Source organism: Pseudochaenichthys georgianus, chromosome 9 (assembly GCF_902827115.2).
Source record: "Pseudochaenichthys georgianus chromosome 9, fPseGeo1.2, whole genome shotgun sequence".
NCBI classification, from domain to species: domain Eukaryota; kingdom Metazoa; phylum Chordata; class Actinopteri; order Perciformes; family Channichthyidae; genus Pseudochaenichthys; species Pseudochaenichthys georgianus.
Genome location: NC_047511.1, coordinates 4,780,279 through 4,798,823, shown reverse-complemented (window position 1 = coordinate 4,798,823; position 18,545 = coordinate 4,780,279). Strand labels below are relative to the sequence as shown.

At 40.7% G+C, this 18,545-nt stretch overlaps 1 protein-coding gene and 1 long non-coding RNA gene across 2 annotated transcripts in view; one reads left to right on the top strand and one right to left on the bottom strand.

Annotated features, from left to right (window-relative positions):
• The window catches only part of fam189a2 (family with sequence similarity 189 member A2), a 49,945-nt gene extending 32,707 nt beyond the window's left edge, over positions 1-17,238 (bottom strand). Inside the window, exons 1-2 of the mRNA XM_071204317.1 lie at positions 16,538-17,238; positions 1,394-1,450 (exon numbers count right to left, since the gene is read on the bottom strand). Coding sequence (XP_071060418.1) covers positions 1,394-1,450; positions 16,538-16,816 — 336 coding nt within the window. The 5' untranslated portion in view covers positions 16,817-17,238. The remainder of the gene's footprint in view (positions 1-1,393; positions 1,451-16,537) is intronic.
• On the top strand, positions 6,363-9,427 carry LOC117452869 (uncharacterized). The gene is made up of 3 exons (XR_004552801.2): positions 6,363-6,449; positions 6,587-6,741; positions 9,314-9,427. It is a non-coding gene; the product is annotated as an uncharacterized lncRNA (long non-coding RNA).
• Positions 17,239-18,545: the final 1,307 nt, after the last annotated feature.

Below are 18,545 nucleotides of genomic sequence, written 5' to 3'. Positions count from 1 at the left end.
TGAAAAATGTTCAAAAAGCAAAATGGAAATTCCTTTTACAACACACTGACTGAGTCAGCCACTCTAGTGTTAAACATGTTGCTACCATGGTAACCGCCAGCATCACTAAACTGACCATAACAGAAACCTTGAGGAGAAAGAGGTGATCGAGGTGGAGGCATCTTTTTGCCACAGAATGCTGTTCCATATTCTTCCATATCTGTCTTTTCTTAACCTACATCTGTACATCGGCCCCACGAGGACGACCGAATATGGCACTAAACGACTGAGGAAACGACAACGGGTCCCAAGGTGGATAGAAATGCATACGCCACTCTCTGGGGGGTCAAACAGCTCCGTGTGTGCGCCCTATACGGACATTTTCAGATCACTGATAGTGATTGCGCAATAGCCCCGCCTCTCCCCACCTCTTCTGCTCACCTCCGCTTACCCCGCGCCAGTGCTGAAGTGTTTCGCCACCAACAACAACAACAACAATGGCGGATCGCAGAGTTGCTATCGTGCTCCGGACGCTATTGACCATGCTACAGTTGTTTGTGCAACATCTACAGCAATAATGATGAGGCAATAGCCCCGCCTCTCCCCACCTCTGCTGCTCACCCCCGCGTCAAAGTAAACTGCACCCTGAATTCAGATTATTTATCTTTCTCTCGCGAGTGAAGTCTAATCTGACAGGACGGAGACACGCAGCTCTGCTCACCTGAAGCTCCTCCCGCTGCAGCAAAACACACACTTCAAGTCAGATCATCACCCTTAGCTATTTTAATTACCTCTCAAACTCCCTAAACTAGTTATAACAATGTTTATTTTTACTGTCGGCCGGGTCACTCATTACTGGATGAGCTGCTGCATGAGACAGACACTGGCGCTGTCCGAAGAGAGGGAGGAAAAAGAGAGGCTCCGTGTATTTTATCATTATATTATATATAGTCGTTATTCATTTGTTTTAAAGCTCAATAAATAACAAAGAAGACCTTTGACCGGCACTTTTATAATTGTGTCCGGAAGATTTCAACTTTAATACACGCTGACTGGCGAAAAACTCTGCCCGGTTCCCTCGGCCCCCACCGCGGAGAATAAACAGAAGGGCAACCATGACAACCATGCTTCTTCGCTGCTTTTGTGGAGGAAGTTACAGCGCCACGTACAGGCTCGGCATATGTACTGCAGCTTCTCCAGCGGTTGGAGCTAAACGGAGTGGTCTCGTGTGGGCAGACACTATCCAGATAATTATTGCATGTGGACGGAAGCCGTTTGCGATTGCGTTTGCGTTAATCCTATGCGTTTAGCCGTTTTCGTCCTCGTGGGGCCGCAGCCTAAATGTAACGGCAACACAAACATTGTAACCAATGCAATCACTTCTTTGTATAAAGAACAATGAGCAATATCTTACCAGCAGCAGCATGGGTCTTCTCCATGTTGTGAGGCCTACGATGCCGGACAGAATGACCTGGAAACACACGGTGGAAAATGTGTTAAAAAGGGAAAATTGATCACCAATATATGTATTTATCCTTAAAGAGTACCCTAAGACTATCATGTTCAATGTGTTGGAGCGTCAGCCAATAGAAGGTAGATAGTGATTTCACTATGTTGCGGAATTAAACAAAGGAGTCCAATTGAGGTGTTTCAGAAAGAGAGGGAGGGGTGGGTGTAACTAATTATTATTACTACTGACAAATGTAATCTGACCTCCGCCCTTTGTTGCATTTCCTCTGTCCAGTCCCTTTTCAAATGTTCTATCCAATAAAAAAGGTAAAATGTAAAAATGAAATTAAAAAAAGAAGGTTTATTATGTAGCACAGCATGTCACAGCATAAGTCCGGGCAAAGCCAGTTGTATTTCAGAAGCAACAAAGTCTCAAAATGAACACCTACACTGGAAAAACTGAACCGTTGACTTCAATTTTCACATAACTGAATTAGGTAAGTTAAAAGCAATTATATTAGGTTGAACCTAATATTTTGTAATTTTAACTTCATATTATTGCTTTCAACTAACATAATACAGTTATGTGACATCTGTTGACATAATACATTTAATTAAAGTCACCGTTTCAGTTTTTTCAGTGTGTGCTCATGGTCAGATCCTTTCAGCTGAAATCGATTCTGTTGACACTTTATTGAAAAGCACAACTTTGTTTTACTTCTATATGTGTTTATTTCTTACCAGAATTGTGGCATTTCCACAACACTAATATAGCTTAACTTTAATAATACATCATGATTTAGTAGTTGATCTATATCCTATCCTATGTATATATCCTATGTTACTGAAGCTGTAAAATAAATGTAGTGGGGTAAAAGTATAGAGTAGCAAAACATTGAAATACACTATTATGTTTAAATACAGAAGTTGAATAAATAATGTGACATACTTTCCACCTATGGTTTTAACTACGAACGAAGTATTATAAATGTATCATAAAATAAAGTGATACCAACAATATTATTGGCCTACAATTAGTTTTATCCAAAGAAAATACTTAACTTAATTAACTAATAAGCATGTTACTAGCAATTAATACAAAAATCACTACCTATTCATTATATCCTATTAAACTCTTTTCTGATATCCTTTAGAAGTACACAGAACATGATGCAGTGACATTCCACATGTAACTTTCTAAGTGATCATGCTGGACCACAACTTAACTGCAGCGTTAAGGAGGTATTTATTAATTCATAATAAGCAGAGGTTGAAGAAGTATCCAGAGGCTTTACTTGAGTAAAAGTACCAATACATTATTGCCAAAATATTTCATTAAAACCAAAATTCCTGCATTCAAAATCTTACTTAAGTAAAAGTACTATCAGCAAAATGTACTTAAGTTTAAAAATAAAAAGTAATCATTGTGCAGAAAAATTGCCTTTGTGTGTGTTTTATATGATTATTAGGGCTGTCAAACGATTACAATTTTTAATCAGATTAATCACAGCTTAAAAATTAATTAATCATGATTAATCACCATTCGAACTATGTCCAAAATATGCCATTTATTTATGTATATTGTTGTGGGAATGGAAAGATAAATGAAAGAAGGCGGATATATCCATTTCACATACGGTATGTATGTTTATTATAAAAAAATGTGTGTCAAAATGAAAGACAGCCCACACACCTATCAATCATCAAACCGTGGGGTCTTAATTCATTACGTGTTGATTTCTATCAACGGGGAGTACTTCAGGAAAGTCGACGGGGGGGGGGGGGGGGGGGGGGGCGACTTATTAAATAAATACATAAATAATTAAATAAATACATATATATATATATATATAAATATGCCTATGAAATAAATTCTGAAATAAATAAATGAGGCAATAAATATGTATACATGTACATTTAAATACACATTTATTTATTTCATGGGACTTTTATTTCATAATGACACATTTATTTATTTCAAGAGACTTTTATTTCATAATGACATATTTATTTATTTCAAGAGACTCGTATTTCATAATGACACATTTATTTATTTCAGGGGACTCGTATTTCATAATGACATATTTATTTATTTCAAGAGACTCGTATTTCATAATGACGCATTTATTTATTTCAGGTGACTTATATTTCATGATGAGACATTTCCATTCCTTATATGCAAATGAACGGTGCGTGGTTAGCTCACAGATCCAGACCAAAGCAACAGCACCACAACACATAACACAATAGCTTTTGTTTCACACTCCAGTACTCTTAAGTGGTTTGCAAACTGCCAATAAACCAAACCGGTTCAAGAACCATTCTTGTGCTTTTCTGGTTCTTCTCTGGTCTTATCTGGTCCGCCCAATGCTGCTCTTCTGAGAGCAACCGCTCTGACAGCTCTCTCTAGTCTCTACTGGGAAACAGCTAAAAGTCCTTCTGGAGGTAAGCAACGCTACACAATTACACCCAGTCTGAGAGTAAAAGATGTCTCGAAGGTTCGTTTTGCTTTCTTACAACGTTAAGTTAATGTTAACGTAACCTTAAGTTTGCTAGGAGGTTATTGTTACGAGCTAGCTGTCTTAGCTAACAACAGTTAGCAGCTAACGTTTTCTGCAGTTTGTGTTGCCCCTGAAAAACGTGATGTAGTTATTTAAGGGTATGTTAAATTAACGTTATTTTACAAGTTGAGAGAGTTAAAGGTGGGGTAGGTAAGTTTGAGAAACCGGCTCGAGATCGCTAGAATTTGAAAATACACAACCGGAGAAAATCTGCCACTTCCTTATAGAGCCCCTCCTCCAACACACACGAACGCGCACATGACCAATGAGGGCACGAGATAAGTTTGTGCCCCGATGGCAGGCTGACAGGCAGGTAGGCCTGTTTGTTTGTACTTTTTACAGTATTAGGGCTTCTACAAATGACATTTTTGCATGGATTTTTTGTCAAAGCACTTCAGATATTCATTGCTATCGGGATGTTAAGAGTATTCCATGGAATATAACAAAAAGTGTATCTCGAGCCGGTTTCTGAAACTTACCTACCCCACCTTTAAGTTGTGTTTAAAATCGTCAATGTAATGCACGTTAGAGGTTTTTAGTTGGACATGAAGTTAGCTAACGTTAGCTAACTCTACCAGGTTAGCATGTTAAGCTGTACTTTCTGTGGCAGCTAGCTTAATACAAAGAGGGGTTTTGTGCTTCATTGCAAACTTTTCTTCGTTAATCTACCTGAAACTGCAGGGACAGTTTGTTTCTACTCAACTATACAGACCATTGTTGAGGAGATGCAAAACATACTGTACATGAGTTGGGTCCAACATATACCTTGAGTAATGTTACTTTGCTGCTAAAAATGAAACATCATTATCAGATGAGGACATCACCAAAGTGTGTGAGCCTGTCAGGGGATTTGATCTGTTCTCTGCATGTCCTACACACTGCTCTGGTATTACTTATCTTGTAAAATGTAAGTCTCGCTCTTGTCATCGTTCAGGCTTTGCATTTGAACTCCTTTGACTGGTTGCGGACTTGAAGGGAACGCCTTCCTGACATCCAGGAAAAAGGTGAGATTCTAATACATTTGAATGCCAAAAGCAAGTTATTGTTTTTAACTTTTTAAATATGATTGTTTTGGGGCATTTCAGTTTGATTGGACAGAGGCAGTAGATATCTACTGGAAACAGTGGAGAGGGAGGAGATGATATGCAGCATACGGCCAGCCGGATGGTTGCTGCGCCGTGTGGAACGTGTCCTATCAGGTAAAGCACTTTGGTACCCAGTTATTTGTGGTGTTGAGTTTGAATTTAGCCTTTGGAATGTAATTTCCAACAGTGCATTGTAAAGACTGAAAGATGTAAAGCTTGACATGATTTCGTCTTTTACGTAAGAAGATGTTGTCCTCCTGTCTTCTCTTATTTCCTTATCTTTCTTTCAGGTGTAACATCTACGAATGGTTGTACATGACAGAGACCTCCTCCGCCTCTTTGCTGTCCTACTAGTCAATCCTTCTGATCAGGTCCTTTCCTAAATAGTGGTAAGTTTTACAGTTCAGTGTACGTTAATTTAGTAACTTAATGCTTTACCGCTGTTGAATAAATCCTATATTGCTAGTCATTTTATTAAAACTACGATTTGTAAACTTTTTGATTCCAATTACAATAATCTTTTTGTTATAATTGTAAAACATATCTTAACATCCATCAGCAATCAATACAACAAATCATCCAACACTAAATAGAAGAAATCTGGACCTATTTCTTTTGATACAGCAGCATGTTTTGATGTCATCAAGAGCCATTGAGTCTACCTTTTGTAGTCGGCCTCTCAGAATGTTTAGCATTTATTTGTCTCTTAACATTCCTATAATCATTAGTTTTTTTATTGTTGATATTGTTTTGGTCTTTATTTTTGTTTTGAGAATCACTTTGCAATTATTGTGTAAGTGCTATATAAATAGTTATACTAATATTATTGTTGTTACCATCATTACTATTATTAATAATGTCTTCTTTGTTTTCTTTATTCATCGCTGCAGAAAGGATCATGCCCGCCCACATCAACCACCTGATCAAGAGCTTGTGAACCTCACTGCTGCGACACCTGTGTGATATCCCACTCTGACTGGAACCCTCAAAATGACATGCAGGTACGATATATATATCTGCTCTGTCTGTCCTAAAGATAGTTCAATAGGGCTACAACAACAACAACAACAACAACAACAACAACAACAACAACAACAGTCTTTCCGTTTATTCCCTCGGTTCTTTAAGTGTATATTATTTTCCCATTGAATGCTTAAAAACGTTGAACAGCAGCTGCACATGATGCTCTTTTAACCCCTCTTTTCATTTTTTATTTCAGGCTCAAGCTCGGTGTCATCGTTTTGGCCAGTCTAAGGCGGTGGAGGTGTACCGTCTGATCACTAGAAACTATGAGAGGGAAATGCTGGATAAAGCTAGTCTGAAGCTCGGGCTGGACCGTGCCGTCCTGCAGAGCATGAGTGGGAACAACAACGGGGTGAGAAAAAGAAAATCTGTCATATTTCTAGATGCCAAGTCATTTTTGGGTCAGTCGCTGTTGCAGTACGCTTAGTTTATTTTCAAAAAGAGTTTTCTAAATCCACTTGTGTAAATGTATCTCTGCGTTGCCTTTAGCCGGTCCAGCAGTTCTCCAAGAAGGAGATCGAGGACCTGCTGAGGAAAGGAGCCTACGCCGCCATCATGGACGAGAACGACGAAGGCAATCGCTTCTGCTAGGAGGACATGGACCAGATCCTGCAGCGAAGAGCCTCCATCATCACCATCACAAGGTATGTTCTTAGCAGCACGAGCCACTTGCTCTTTGTGAGACACCAAGTACTTGGTTATTTGAAATGTAATATTGATGATGTAATAATTAAAACTAGGGATGGGTACCGAGCCCTGGTATTAAATGGGCCCCGGGGCTGAATTATGAAAGACCGTGGTGCCGTTAACGTCCAACGTTATCGATCTTTTTATCGGTACTGGAGACATTTAAAAAATAGATGTCATATGTATTATATCTACATAAACATTATATCGCAGTCTTACTGTCGCCAACTCCGTTTCTAATATGCAATAAGACTACAAAGTGCGTCTATGATTTGTTTTCGATCTTTCCAATCCAGACGAGAGATCTCTCTCCCCTGTCGGTGTGCGAGGGGGTGGGGCAGTTTACACACAGAACCTGCTACATGCATGCAACACACACACACACACACGCGTGCGCACACAAACACATGGCGGAGAGAACTAAGCGCCCCGAGGGTAGTTATGTTACCCGTCTTGAGCATGGATGTATAATAAGAACTGGATACAGCGTCGGAGGAGGGGCCTCGTTCTTTCCTATGAGAGCTGCTCATTGGCGCATGAAGTCAAAATGGCCCAACTTTTGAGAGAGCGAAACGTCACAGATTACCCATCATGCCTGGCTGTCAGAGCAGAAGAACCCGTGTGTGCGCTCACAGAGCATGCGCCCCTTAAGCCCCGCCCCCCGAGCACACACTCTCGGCTCACTAGAAAGAATCTATCTCTAGATTCGGCTTTTAGTGCATTTTACAACTTTAAGGACTTAATGATTCTAGGGCTATACAATAGTTCATACTGGGTAGTTTATTTAGTTTCAAAAAAAGTATCCATTGATTTACAGACGTCTCTTTCCCAATGTTAGTCAATAGGAAAAAGTATTTCTGGGCCGGTCAACGTCACAGACTGAAAAGGAAATGTTAGTACCGCCGTTTGGACACAACGAATATTTTCCTCAGAGTCCGGCGCACTTCCTGGGGGCTTGGTCTTGAGGTGGAAAATGCTTGTTGCCAAAAGTGCAATAAGAGTTTAGCATGTAAGTCTAAATGTCTAAACATTTAGCAAAAGTGCTCCACATTCAGACGGAGGAATGCACCGGGTTCGACTGTCTTTAGCTCTGTAGCCCCATCCAGGGCCGGACTGGGACAATAAGTCAGGCCGGGAATTATACACCCAGCCAGGCCACTACTAGTTTTTTGTGCCATTTTGATGGATTTATTTGTCAATTTTTACAGCATTGCTGCCCATAGTGATAGCCGTCTAAATCTACTACCCAAAAATAAACATGGACATGGGTTACTATTTTAAAAAATGTGCAAATCTATTTAGGAACCTATGTGAACATATTTTAAGTGGAGGTGGACCTCAAATCCTATAGGGGGGTGTTATACCCCCTTACCGGGGCATGCTCCCCCGGTAAGATTTTTTTTAAATGTTGGAGTTAAATGCATCCATCTGGTGCATTTTGAGGGGGAAATAAAGAGACTACACCCATATGAAACAGAACTGTATACATTTAAATAATCATAAAATCATGGCCATAATCAATAACATACCATATCCAATATGAAAAAACATTGAAACTTGTTTATTTATTTGTTTTTGGTTCATTTATAGTTGTGAGTGTGTCTGTGCTCCTGAACCAGCCTCACCTGTCTCCCTCCTCTCCCCCTGCTCCTCTTTGAGGCAGCAGCAAAGACTAGTTTTAGGTCTCAACAAGTTTATCTTACCTTTTTTCACCTAGTTAACATTTTATTTTTATTATTCATGCATATTTTACTAATCACTCCCCCCTCAAATGGAAATATGTGTTTACATAAATGGTGACCAAACCCTTTGAGACCCACAGAGATAACTTAGACTAAGTTACCTATCTAAACACTCAGAGAGTCCTTTACCTCACCTGAGCTGAGGTTATCAGTCTCTCAGTCTGACAGCAGAGGACTCTCCTCCACCTTGTTGTTGAAAAAGCTGCTTATATCTGTTAGCGCAGCTAGCTAGCACCAGATGCTAACAACAACAATACACGTAACCGGTGCGCGCGCTTTATCTCACTCGCTCGCGCTACATTACACACACCATCCCGAGCTTGAATGACACACAGAGACCAATCGAGGGCATTAGTGTATGTATGATCTGTATGAAAGTGGCCATGTGGGCAGGCCACATCATGTAGACAGCCAGTCACCCTCTGTGAGGCAGAGTGAGACCCACATTTGCGCAGCGTTGCGTTCACAATACATACATAAAAAGAGAGAAATTCCACAGGCCAGCAGGCCACTTAACAGGCCAGGCCATCGGGAAACCTCCCGGTCCTCCCGATGGCCAGTCCGGGCCTGGCCCCATCCACGAGTAACGTTTCCACGTCAGGTATATATTATGTATGCTAGCAGCAACACACGGAGTTAACTCAATGATATATCATCTAAAATATGGGTTAATGATTAGAGGTAACAGAGTTATTTAGTTTGTTAAAGTTTCAGCTATTCTGTTTGCAGTTCTATCATCACATAATTGAATACGATTTGTTAAAACATTGTTGTTTCTTATTTTCAGTTTGCTTCAAGCAGTGGCTGTACGAGAAAGACGTGGAGGACCAAGAAATGCTGGCCAGATTGGCAAAGACCGGAAGATACATAACAGAGAAGATAATGGATATTAACAAGAAAAAGAAAAAAAAATCTTTGTTGCCGTTTACATTTTGAATTATATTTGTTATTTTTAAATCAAATGCATCTATTTTAGATGATATCATTAATATATATATTAATTTATTAATATTTATTAAATAAAAATACTGTTATGAACACTATACAATGTCTTTATTTTGATAGTTACCAGAATACATTGTATATTTAATACTAACATAAGCTGGTGATAGATAAATGCTGGTCTGCTGGTATGCCAGCAGACACATATTTATAAAGAAAGAAACAGAAGGAAGGATAACGTTTTAGAGGGTTTGGTATTTTGGGAACAAAAGGAGAAAGAGAAAGAGCAACCAGAAAGGCACTGTTTACCTTTAGTGAAACTGGGGTAGGTAAAATTATCTAACATTGGGACGGGTGGCGCAGTGGTCTGTGCATCCGATCATCAGATCAAGGGGGAGTGCTGGGGAACTCCAGTTCGATACCCGCTCCTGCCGCCACTGCGTCAGGCCGTTGTGTCCTTGGGCAAGACACTTCGCTCCTGTGGGTATTGTCCACAGTACATGTATAATACTAATGTGTACTTGTAAAAGCGCCTCGATGACTTCGAGGTGTGAAGATGGACGGTGTGGCGCAGTGCGCTGTGCAATGATCATCAGATCATGCAAGACACTTCACCTGAACTTACTCCTGTGGGTGTTGTCCACAGTTTCTGACCATTGCATATATGTGTAATGTAAATATATGTAAAGCGCTTTGAGTTATTGAAAAAGCGCTATAATAAATGTAAGGAATTATTTATATATTTTTGGATTAGATCATAGTCCATGAGTTAAGAGATGGAATGATATGATGATTCACACTCATGTACAGTAGGTGGCGGTATGCACCTTAAAGTTGTTTGCAATCCGCCAAAAAACCGAGAGAAGAAGAAGTCAACTGGTTTGCCAACGGACAATTTACACCGAAGAAGAAGAAGCGAACATTTCTGGCGGGTGAAATTTAGAGTATCAGATTACATGCGATGTCTGACTGAGAATTTAGTAGTTTGCCTTATAGTCCTTCTCCTCCATTTTCTTCCTCTTCTCGAGTAGTCAGTGTGGTGCTGTTGCTTTGGTCTGGATCTGTGAGCAAACCACGCCACGTTCATTTGCATATAAGGAATGGAAATGTCTCATCATGAAATACAAGTCACCTGAAATAAATAAATGTCTCATCATGAAATACAAGTCCCCTGAAATAAATATGTCATTATGAAATACAAGTCATCTGAAATAAATAAATATGTCATTATGAAATACAAGTCATCTGAAATAAATAAATATGTCATTATGAAATACAAGTCTCTTGAAATAAATAAATGTGTCATTATGAAATAAAAGTCTCTTGAAATAAATAAATGTGTAATCACGATTAATCGCATGATTGTCCATAGTTAATCGCAAATTAATCGCACATTTTTTTATCTGTTCTAAATGTACCTTAGAGGAATATTTTTAACGTTTTTAATACTCTTATCAACATATGAGTGGACAAATATGCTTTATGCTAATGTTTATTATCATTTGAACAATGACAAAATATTCTCATGAATATTAAACACAACAACCTCCGAACATTACAAATATTCACCTCAATTCAACCTGGAACCTCTCTCATACAATGATACAATATGTGTGTGTGTGTGTGTGTGTGTGTGTGTGTGTGTGTGTGTGTGTGTGTGTGTGTGTGTGTGTGTGTGTGTGTGTGTGTGTGTGTGTGTGTGTGTGTGTGTGTGTGTGTGTGTGTGTGTGTGTGTGTGTGTGTGTGTGTGTGTGTGTGTGTGTGTGTGTGTGTGTGTGTGTGTGTGTGTGGTCATAAACAGAACACAATGTTTATATTATCTCCTTGTTTCGGACACAGGTGAGAGCTCCTGGCCAGCCTTGTGGACTGAAAGTCAGGCTATGGAATTTAAGAACAGGCATCCTTGGTTAGAGTGGAGGGAAGTTAGGTAAATAGATTAGACGACATGAGACGTCCAGAGCACACAAAATAGCCCAGGAGCTCACGGAGAAGGGTGGACAGGATTTAGTTGGAAATGTGGTGAGAGCTGTGTCAGAGACTGTGTTTGCAGAGACAGATTCTGTATTCAGAACAGCATACTATCTTGCGAAGATGAACCAACCTTTTACTGACCATGATAGTCTCATTGAGCTTCAGGAACAAAATGGTGCCAACATGGGCACTAGTCTGCACTCAAGGTACAGTTCCACAACAATTGTAAAACACATGCAGAAAAAAATAGTTCACAGTATTGTGACATCTTCAAGCAAGTTGTCTGTTCTCATTGACGAGGCTACATCTGCAGGGCTTGTGGACGAACACAGTGAACCCAGTATGGACATGTTGAGTGCTTTTTCAACCCTCATTTATTGAGGTGAAGCTTATTTGTTAATTTGTTTCTTATTTTGTCTTGTAGCACTTCAAGGATGTTTGCTTGTTCATTTAAGCTGATACAGTACACAGTTTGACAATGATGTATGGAAGATAATAGGGCTGAACAAGTTTGAATAAACTAATGCATTGAAAAATAGGTTTAAAATGATTATTGTGTGATATTTGTGCAGATCTATGCGAAACACAGATGTTTTTTTAAGTGTAGAATATGATGTGTGGGCCAGGACATCTGTAGCATGACCATATTTATTGTATATTACTTGAAAATTGCAGTAGGCCATATTGAGATTTTGATAAAAATGTCGATTAATTGTTCAACCCTAGAAGATAAGTGGTCTTTTTCCATCATTGTTCATTCTTTTATTTTTTTATTGTTAATGTCACTGGCAGTTAAAAGTCACATACAAATGCTTATAATACATTGACATGTTGATAACACATAACCAGTCTCAAGACTAGTTATGCATTAGTGAGTGTGATGGTGTTGCTTCGAGACAGGTGTCGCTCCGCGATGCGTCGCTCTAGGATGGATGAATACAATTATTACAGTATACCCACTACAAAAAAGTAGACTACACCACTGGGTGTAGCCTACCCCAGCCATACCCTGGCGCTGCCACTGGTGGGATGTATGGGGCGGGCCATTCTGCACGCGTTAAATGCGTAATATTGTAACGCAATTAATTCAAAAAATGTATTGCCGCCGTTAACGCGATAATTTTGACATCATTAATGATTATATATTACATTTCTAGATCAGTGGTTCTCAAATGGGGGTACGCGGAACCCTAGGGGTACGTTGGAGTACTGCAGGGGGTACGTGAGATTTCTTTTATGTTAATGAAAAAAAGATAAATATACCAATTTTAGGAAAAGTAAAGAAGTTTCAGCAGTGTGGGTTTTATATCAAAAGACTAGAGTTACACATATTTCAAAACATGAAGTGTAATAACTGCAGTTAGCCTGAGCCTGTGCCTGAGGATCTTTGTCATTCTGCAGGGAGGCCCCTGTCAGAATGACAAAGATCCTCAGTGAGGCACAAGACCATATTTCTCACTAAATTGTAAGTACAACTTATTAAAAAGATCAGTTCAATGCAACTAATGTCATCTTAGTGTTATTGCATGATGTTAAAATGGGTTTGCCATGAATTTAGTGATGGATTGTAAACATTTGAAATGTAGCATTTAAGTGTTTCTCAGTTAGAAGGTTGTCGTTTTAATAAATCAGACTCTGATGGTGCAGCGCTGTACTGTACCTCTTTATATAGGCATTTTGTCGTTGTTCGTTTTTGCACTGATCAGGGGGTACTTGGCTGAATTTTTTTTTCAAAGGGGGTACATTATTGAAAAAAGTTTGAGAATCACTGCTCTAGATGATATTTTTGCATCAAGTAGGAATGTAATGTTGTTGACAAACAAAGTTCTGATTTACTTGAAAGAAATTCAATTCAGTACTCTTAAAGAGTCCACTAGTTTTAGTGATGCATTTTGTTTAAAGTAGCTAAAGCTGTTAAATAAATGCAGTGGAGTAAAATTACATTATTTCCCTTTGAAATGCATCGAAGTAGAAGTACAAAGTTGTGTAAAACGGAAATACTGAAGTAAAGTACACGTACCTCAACATTTTACTTAAAGGTCCCATGTCATGGCCATTTCTATTGATCATAATTCCATTGATGAGGTATACTAGTAGAATAGATTTATATTCTGCAATTTTACGAACTCACATTGGTTTCTCATACAGCATCTCTGTATAGTATGTGTATTCAGCTCCTGCCCCCCCCTCCCTATGAGCCCACTGTGCTCTGATTGGTCAGCTCGCCCACTCTGTTCTGATGAGTCCACCACCATTACAGCGGAACATCAGTGATTATGTGTTACAATGGTGTTAGCAACATCAGTAATGACAAACAGGTGAGAATGCTGCGTGGGGTCTGGGTGCCGTGTTGGCGGGACGTTACGCGGCTCGCTGCTGCGAGGAGCGAACAGTGTGAGCTGGGTTCATTTCCTGCTTGCTGCGTGGGGTCTGCGAGACAGCGCGAATGGATGCTGGAAGGGGGGGTGCTGAGGGGGCTGCAGCACCCCCATCTGCGAGGCTCCACTAGCACACCCCCCGCACCCCCAAACGCGGCGCACCTACAGTGTGACCCCTTGATTCCACCGGGTCGCGTCACGGCTACAGCGCGGTTTTTGTCCGACCTCCTCCAGTTTTTGTCCGACCTCCTCCAGTTTTTGTCCGACCTCCTCCAGCGTCATTACCCACCGGGCTCACAGTTTCGCCGCTGAGTGTGTGTGAGGAGCTCCACGGATTGGTCCATTTGGGTATTGTCACGTCACTGTACCCAGGAAGAAAAAGAGAAATCTCCAACGAGGCGTTCTGGGGCAGCATAGACAGGTCTTTTCTGTGTTAGAGCTGTACTCGCTACAGGGTGTACTTTGAGGGTTTGTGACTTTAGGCGCATTCACACTGCAGTACTTTTCCCACAAAGGTTCATGAGAACTTAGTTCATGAGAACTCTTTTGTCGCGTTCACACCAAAAAGAGCCGGTACTAAAATTAGTTCATGAGAACCTTTTTACCCCCTTTTCCGTCCCTGCTAGAGAGGAGGTACTTTCGTGGGAGAAAAAGGTTCCTATGTCTGATTGGCTGGGTGGATTGCAAACCACGCCCCGTAAAACTCCCAAAAAGTTTTGTGAAGCCGCCATTTTATTATCCTCGCATTAGCATTATTAGCATTAGCCCAGCGCAGAAACGCAGAGAGACTAACTTATGGCAACACAAAATAAAACATGGGAGCGGTGGAGATGAGGAGGTGTCGGTGTTCTGGCGATTTACTCGGAAGGCCAGTCCCCAACTCCGGGGACTTCCGGCCGGGGACTTTGGGCGGCAGTATACGCCGTGAAGTGGTTTGCGGCCTGCCAGTAAACCCATAGCAGAAGAAGTGACGTCAGCGGCTTCATTTTAGTGATGGGAATTCCGGCTCTTCTTGGTGAGCCGGATCATTTGGCTCGGCTCACCAAGAAGAGCCGGCTCTTTCGGCTCCCAAACGGCTCTTCAGTTTACCACATATTATACCTTTTATAATTAAATCAAATGTAGCCCTGTTTTGACTAATGATTTATATGTGTACGTATATATCACTTAAATTATTCAATACATCCTTTGTACTGAAGTATTCAAAAGTACAAATTACATGTTTAATATAAATGATTTGCTGTGGCCAATTGTTTTCATTGCATTTACAGACCTGTGTAACTCTCTGATACCACCCAATGAATGCATTGACTTGCTTGTAGAACCACGCTAGACAAAACAGATAGCAACACCTATAAAAACTATTATTAAAAAAGGGGGCTACTGTATCGACCTATATAAAGTATATAAATATATATTTTTTATCAAAATACCAAAAAGATCCTGCATTTTAGCCATGCCTCATTTCGCTCCATTTGCTCTTTCCAGCGCTGTTTTTGCAGGGGGCTGATTCTGTGAGCTGCAGCTGACCACGCCCCCCTGCAGGAGAGGGGAGCGTGCTTTGAGATCAGCTGCTGGGCTGCAGCGGGGAGAAGAGGGGGAGAAAAAGAGATCTCCGTCCTCCTTGTTTTATTCTTATAGAAGTAGAAGAGAAGTAATGGGGCAGAAACCCTTCTTTTTACGCAGCGGTCCAGACATAGACATCAAATGGCGACACATATTCAGTTGGCAGTTACTTTGGAATAAGGGCAGGGATATCTAGATACTTTCCAAGATTTGACATAATGAATTGTGCTACTTTGTGCACATTGTGCAAGCAACGATGTTTTCAAATCTGTAATCAAAAAGCTCCTCAAAAACACTATCGAAGCAGTTCCTGCCGTTGTTACGTTAGTTCAAACAGTAACAACGGACTACTTTTCTTAGCGGATGCATGTCAATTTAAATCAATACATAAAACTATTTTTTAAATCAATAAAAGCATTTTCTAAATCCATAAAAGCATTTCAATTAATATTGGGAGTCATGTCGTTACTTTGTTGAGAATGTGGTCATGTGTAATAAGCGGGATAATGTGCACATTGCACATTGCATAATTTGCCTTAATGCCGATCTAGATCCCTCCCCAAAAAAAACAAAGAAACGGCTCGTTCGCGGGCGAGAGCCGGCTCCCGTCGTTGTTCGCGACCGACACATCACTACTTCATTTGTCTAATCCACCCCCAGGGACTTATTCCGGTGTGAACGCGATCTGTACTGTACTGTAGTTCATGAGAACTAAAGAGTTCTCATGAACTAAGTTCTCATGAACCTTTGTGGGAAAAGTATTGCGGTGTGAATGCGCCTTTTGCAGAACGTTTACATGCAGAAAAACCTTCATAGCACACAAGGGGACAGGTAATAACCGGAAAAGCCTGACATGGGACCGTTAAGTACAGCACTAGAGTAAATGTACTTAGTTACTGGTAATAAGACCTATATATTTTTGTTTTGCCACCCTACACTCTGTGAAATAATAGCCCCTCTCCAGTGGCTCCAGGGACACATGTGGAGGCGTCTGACAGATCCATCCTGCTGAGTGACACTTCCTTTTTGAAATATTAAAGTGTTCTTACACAGTACCGGATGTACTATACATAAGCTATGCCAGGGGTGTTTGGTTACCTGCTATAAAGTTACAGGCACAATTGTCATGAAGTGCCATGCACACTAAAACTTACCGAGGAGCCTGCCCAGAAGGGACATGAGTTCCGGATGGGGGGTGAGTTGCTGAGGGACAGAGCTCCGAAGCACAGCGCCACCATGGAGCCGCCGAGCAGCAGCTGCAGCAAGCCCAACGAGAGCAGCGGCCGCCCGGGCAGCAGCAGCCGAGAGCCCCCGCCAGCAGTCCGGGAAGAGGCGGACAAGCCACGGGGTCGATTTCGGTAAGGCGGCTCAGAGAGCTGCGAAGCCCCGATAACCGGACAGCAAGACCCCGGCAACACCACCGGGAGCGACATGAGAAGCGTCGAGTGAATCGCAGAAGGTCTCGGAGCTCTAGTCCTCCACAGAAGCGATGTTTCTCGGGCTAAAGGGTGGATACTCGCAGAGCTCAGTGGAGCTGCCCGCCGCGCCTGCCATGATGGTGTCCAGTTTTAAATAACATGCGCATGGAGCCGCAGCTTGGATTGACTTTCACATATTTTGGCATCGGGTTGAGAAAAGTGAGGACGGGGGAGGGGCATAGCAGCCATGTGTGACATGTAAACAGGCAGGGTGTCTTCTTTATACCTTCAGATTATACCACCTCGAAATAAAAACGACACTTGAAGCCTTACATTGCACCACAGGCTATGTATTCAATACAGTAGGGCCTACATTGTTCACTAAGTAAGGAGGGGTTCTGTATCAGGGCCGTGCGCAAACTTGGGAAGAGCACGGGCTTGAATAGAAAAAGGGCACCCCCCCCCCCAACCTCCCACCACACCCTAAACTCTACACATTCCTCTCATTTTATTTGACATATATCAACATCAGAATTATGTTATTAGTCCCACAGCGGGGACATTTACAGTGTTACAGCAAAGTGATATAGCAGATAAAAAGTTAAACAATACAATACAGTATTCACCCAGATAAAAATTAGTAAGAGCATTTAAATAGATAAGTGATCATATGACATAATAAAACTTTGACATTATAAAAACTTTTTTTTTTACACATAACAATTATATTGATTATTGCACAGTAGAATTCCCCAAAACAGTGTATATATTGCACATTACAGGTTTATTTGACAACATTTCAACAGTCTGTTTTGTGTGAGGGTCGACCAGGGGCTGTGGTGTTGTCTGACTGCTGCAGAAAGGATATACTTACTTATCACCATTGTTGAGACTTCTGATTGATATTGCTACGACTGCTTCCACTGAAAAAGATCTATGCAAAGTCGCCATGTCATGACGTCACAGTTTTTATAGCTGCTTTTCTCAGCAATGCCAGTGTGAATATCACTCACAACAAAACAATAGTGAACTGAATTGTTGCTGAGCTTCAGTTGCTCTTATTCCTATATGAAGCCATATTCAATTTAAGAACAACTTTTGTATTGTTCTTCAGATTGACGTGGTTAATAATCTGCCACATAGTGTTCAGCAACTGGAAAGCTGCTGGAAAGTTGTGATTAACGTTCAGTCTGTTTGCCAAGTAACGTCCCCTGATACATATTTCCTCAGATATTATAATTGTTCAGTTTTAATTGGCAATGTATGGCAACATAGCACTGTAAATAAAGTTTATCTTGTATTACATGGACAATGTTAGCCTAGCCACCAAAGCAAGTCTGTCTAATCAATAACGAGATTGAGAGGCAACAAATTAACTTGCATTAAAAATGCATTACACATTATATACACTCTATATAAAGCTTTTGTCACGGAACATTACCGGCATATTTTACAGACGTATTTTTGACTATGATCTTTCTTGTGACATAAAAACTTGAGAGCCTATGTATCGATTACACCTTATTGCTGGTGTGAAAAAAAGGCAATGATAGAAAATGGGTGGTCATTAAAAGTATGGTGAAAAATTCAAAATAAGTAACACATATACCTGGTTAATGTGATGTTTATAAAGAATGAGACAACATATACACACATACAGTTATATGCTTGTGTCATTCAAGCTCGGCTCTGTGTGTGTGTGTGTGTGTGTGTGTGTGTGTGTGTGTGTGTGTGTGTGTGTGTG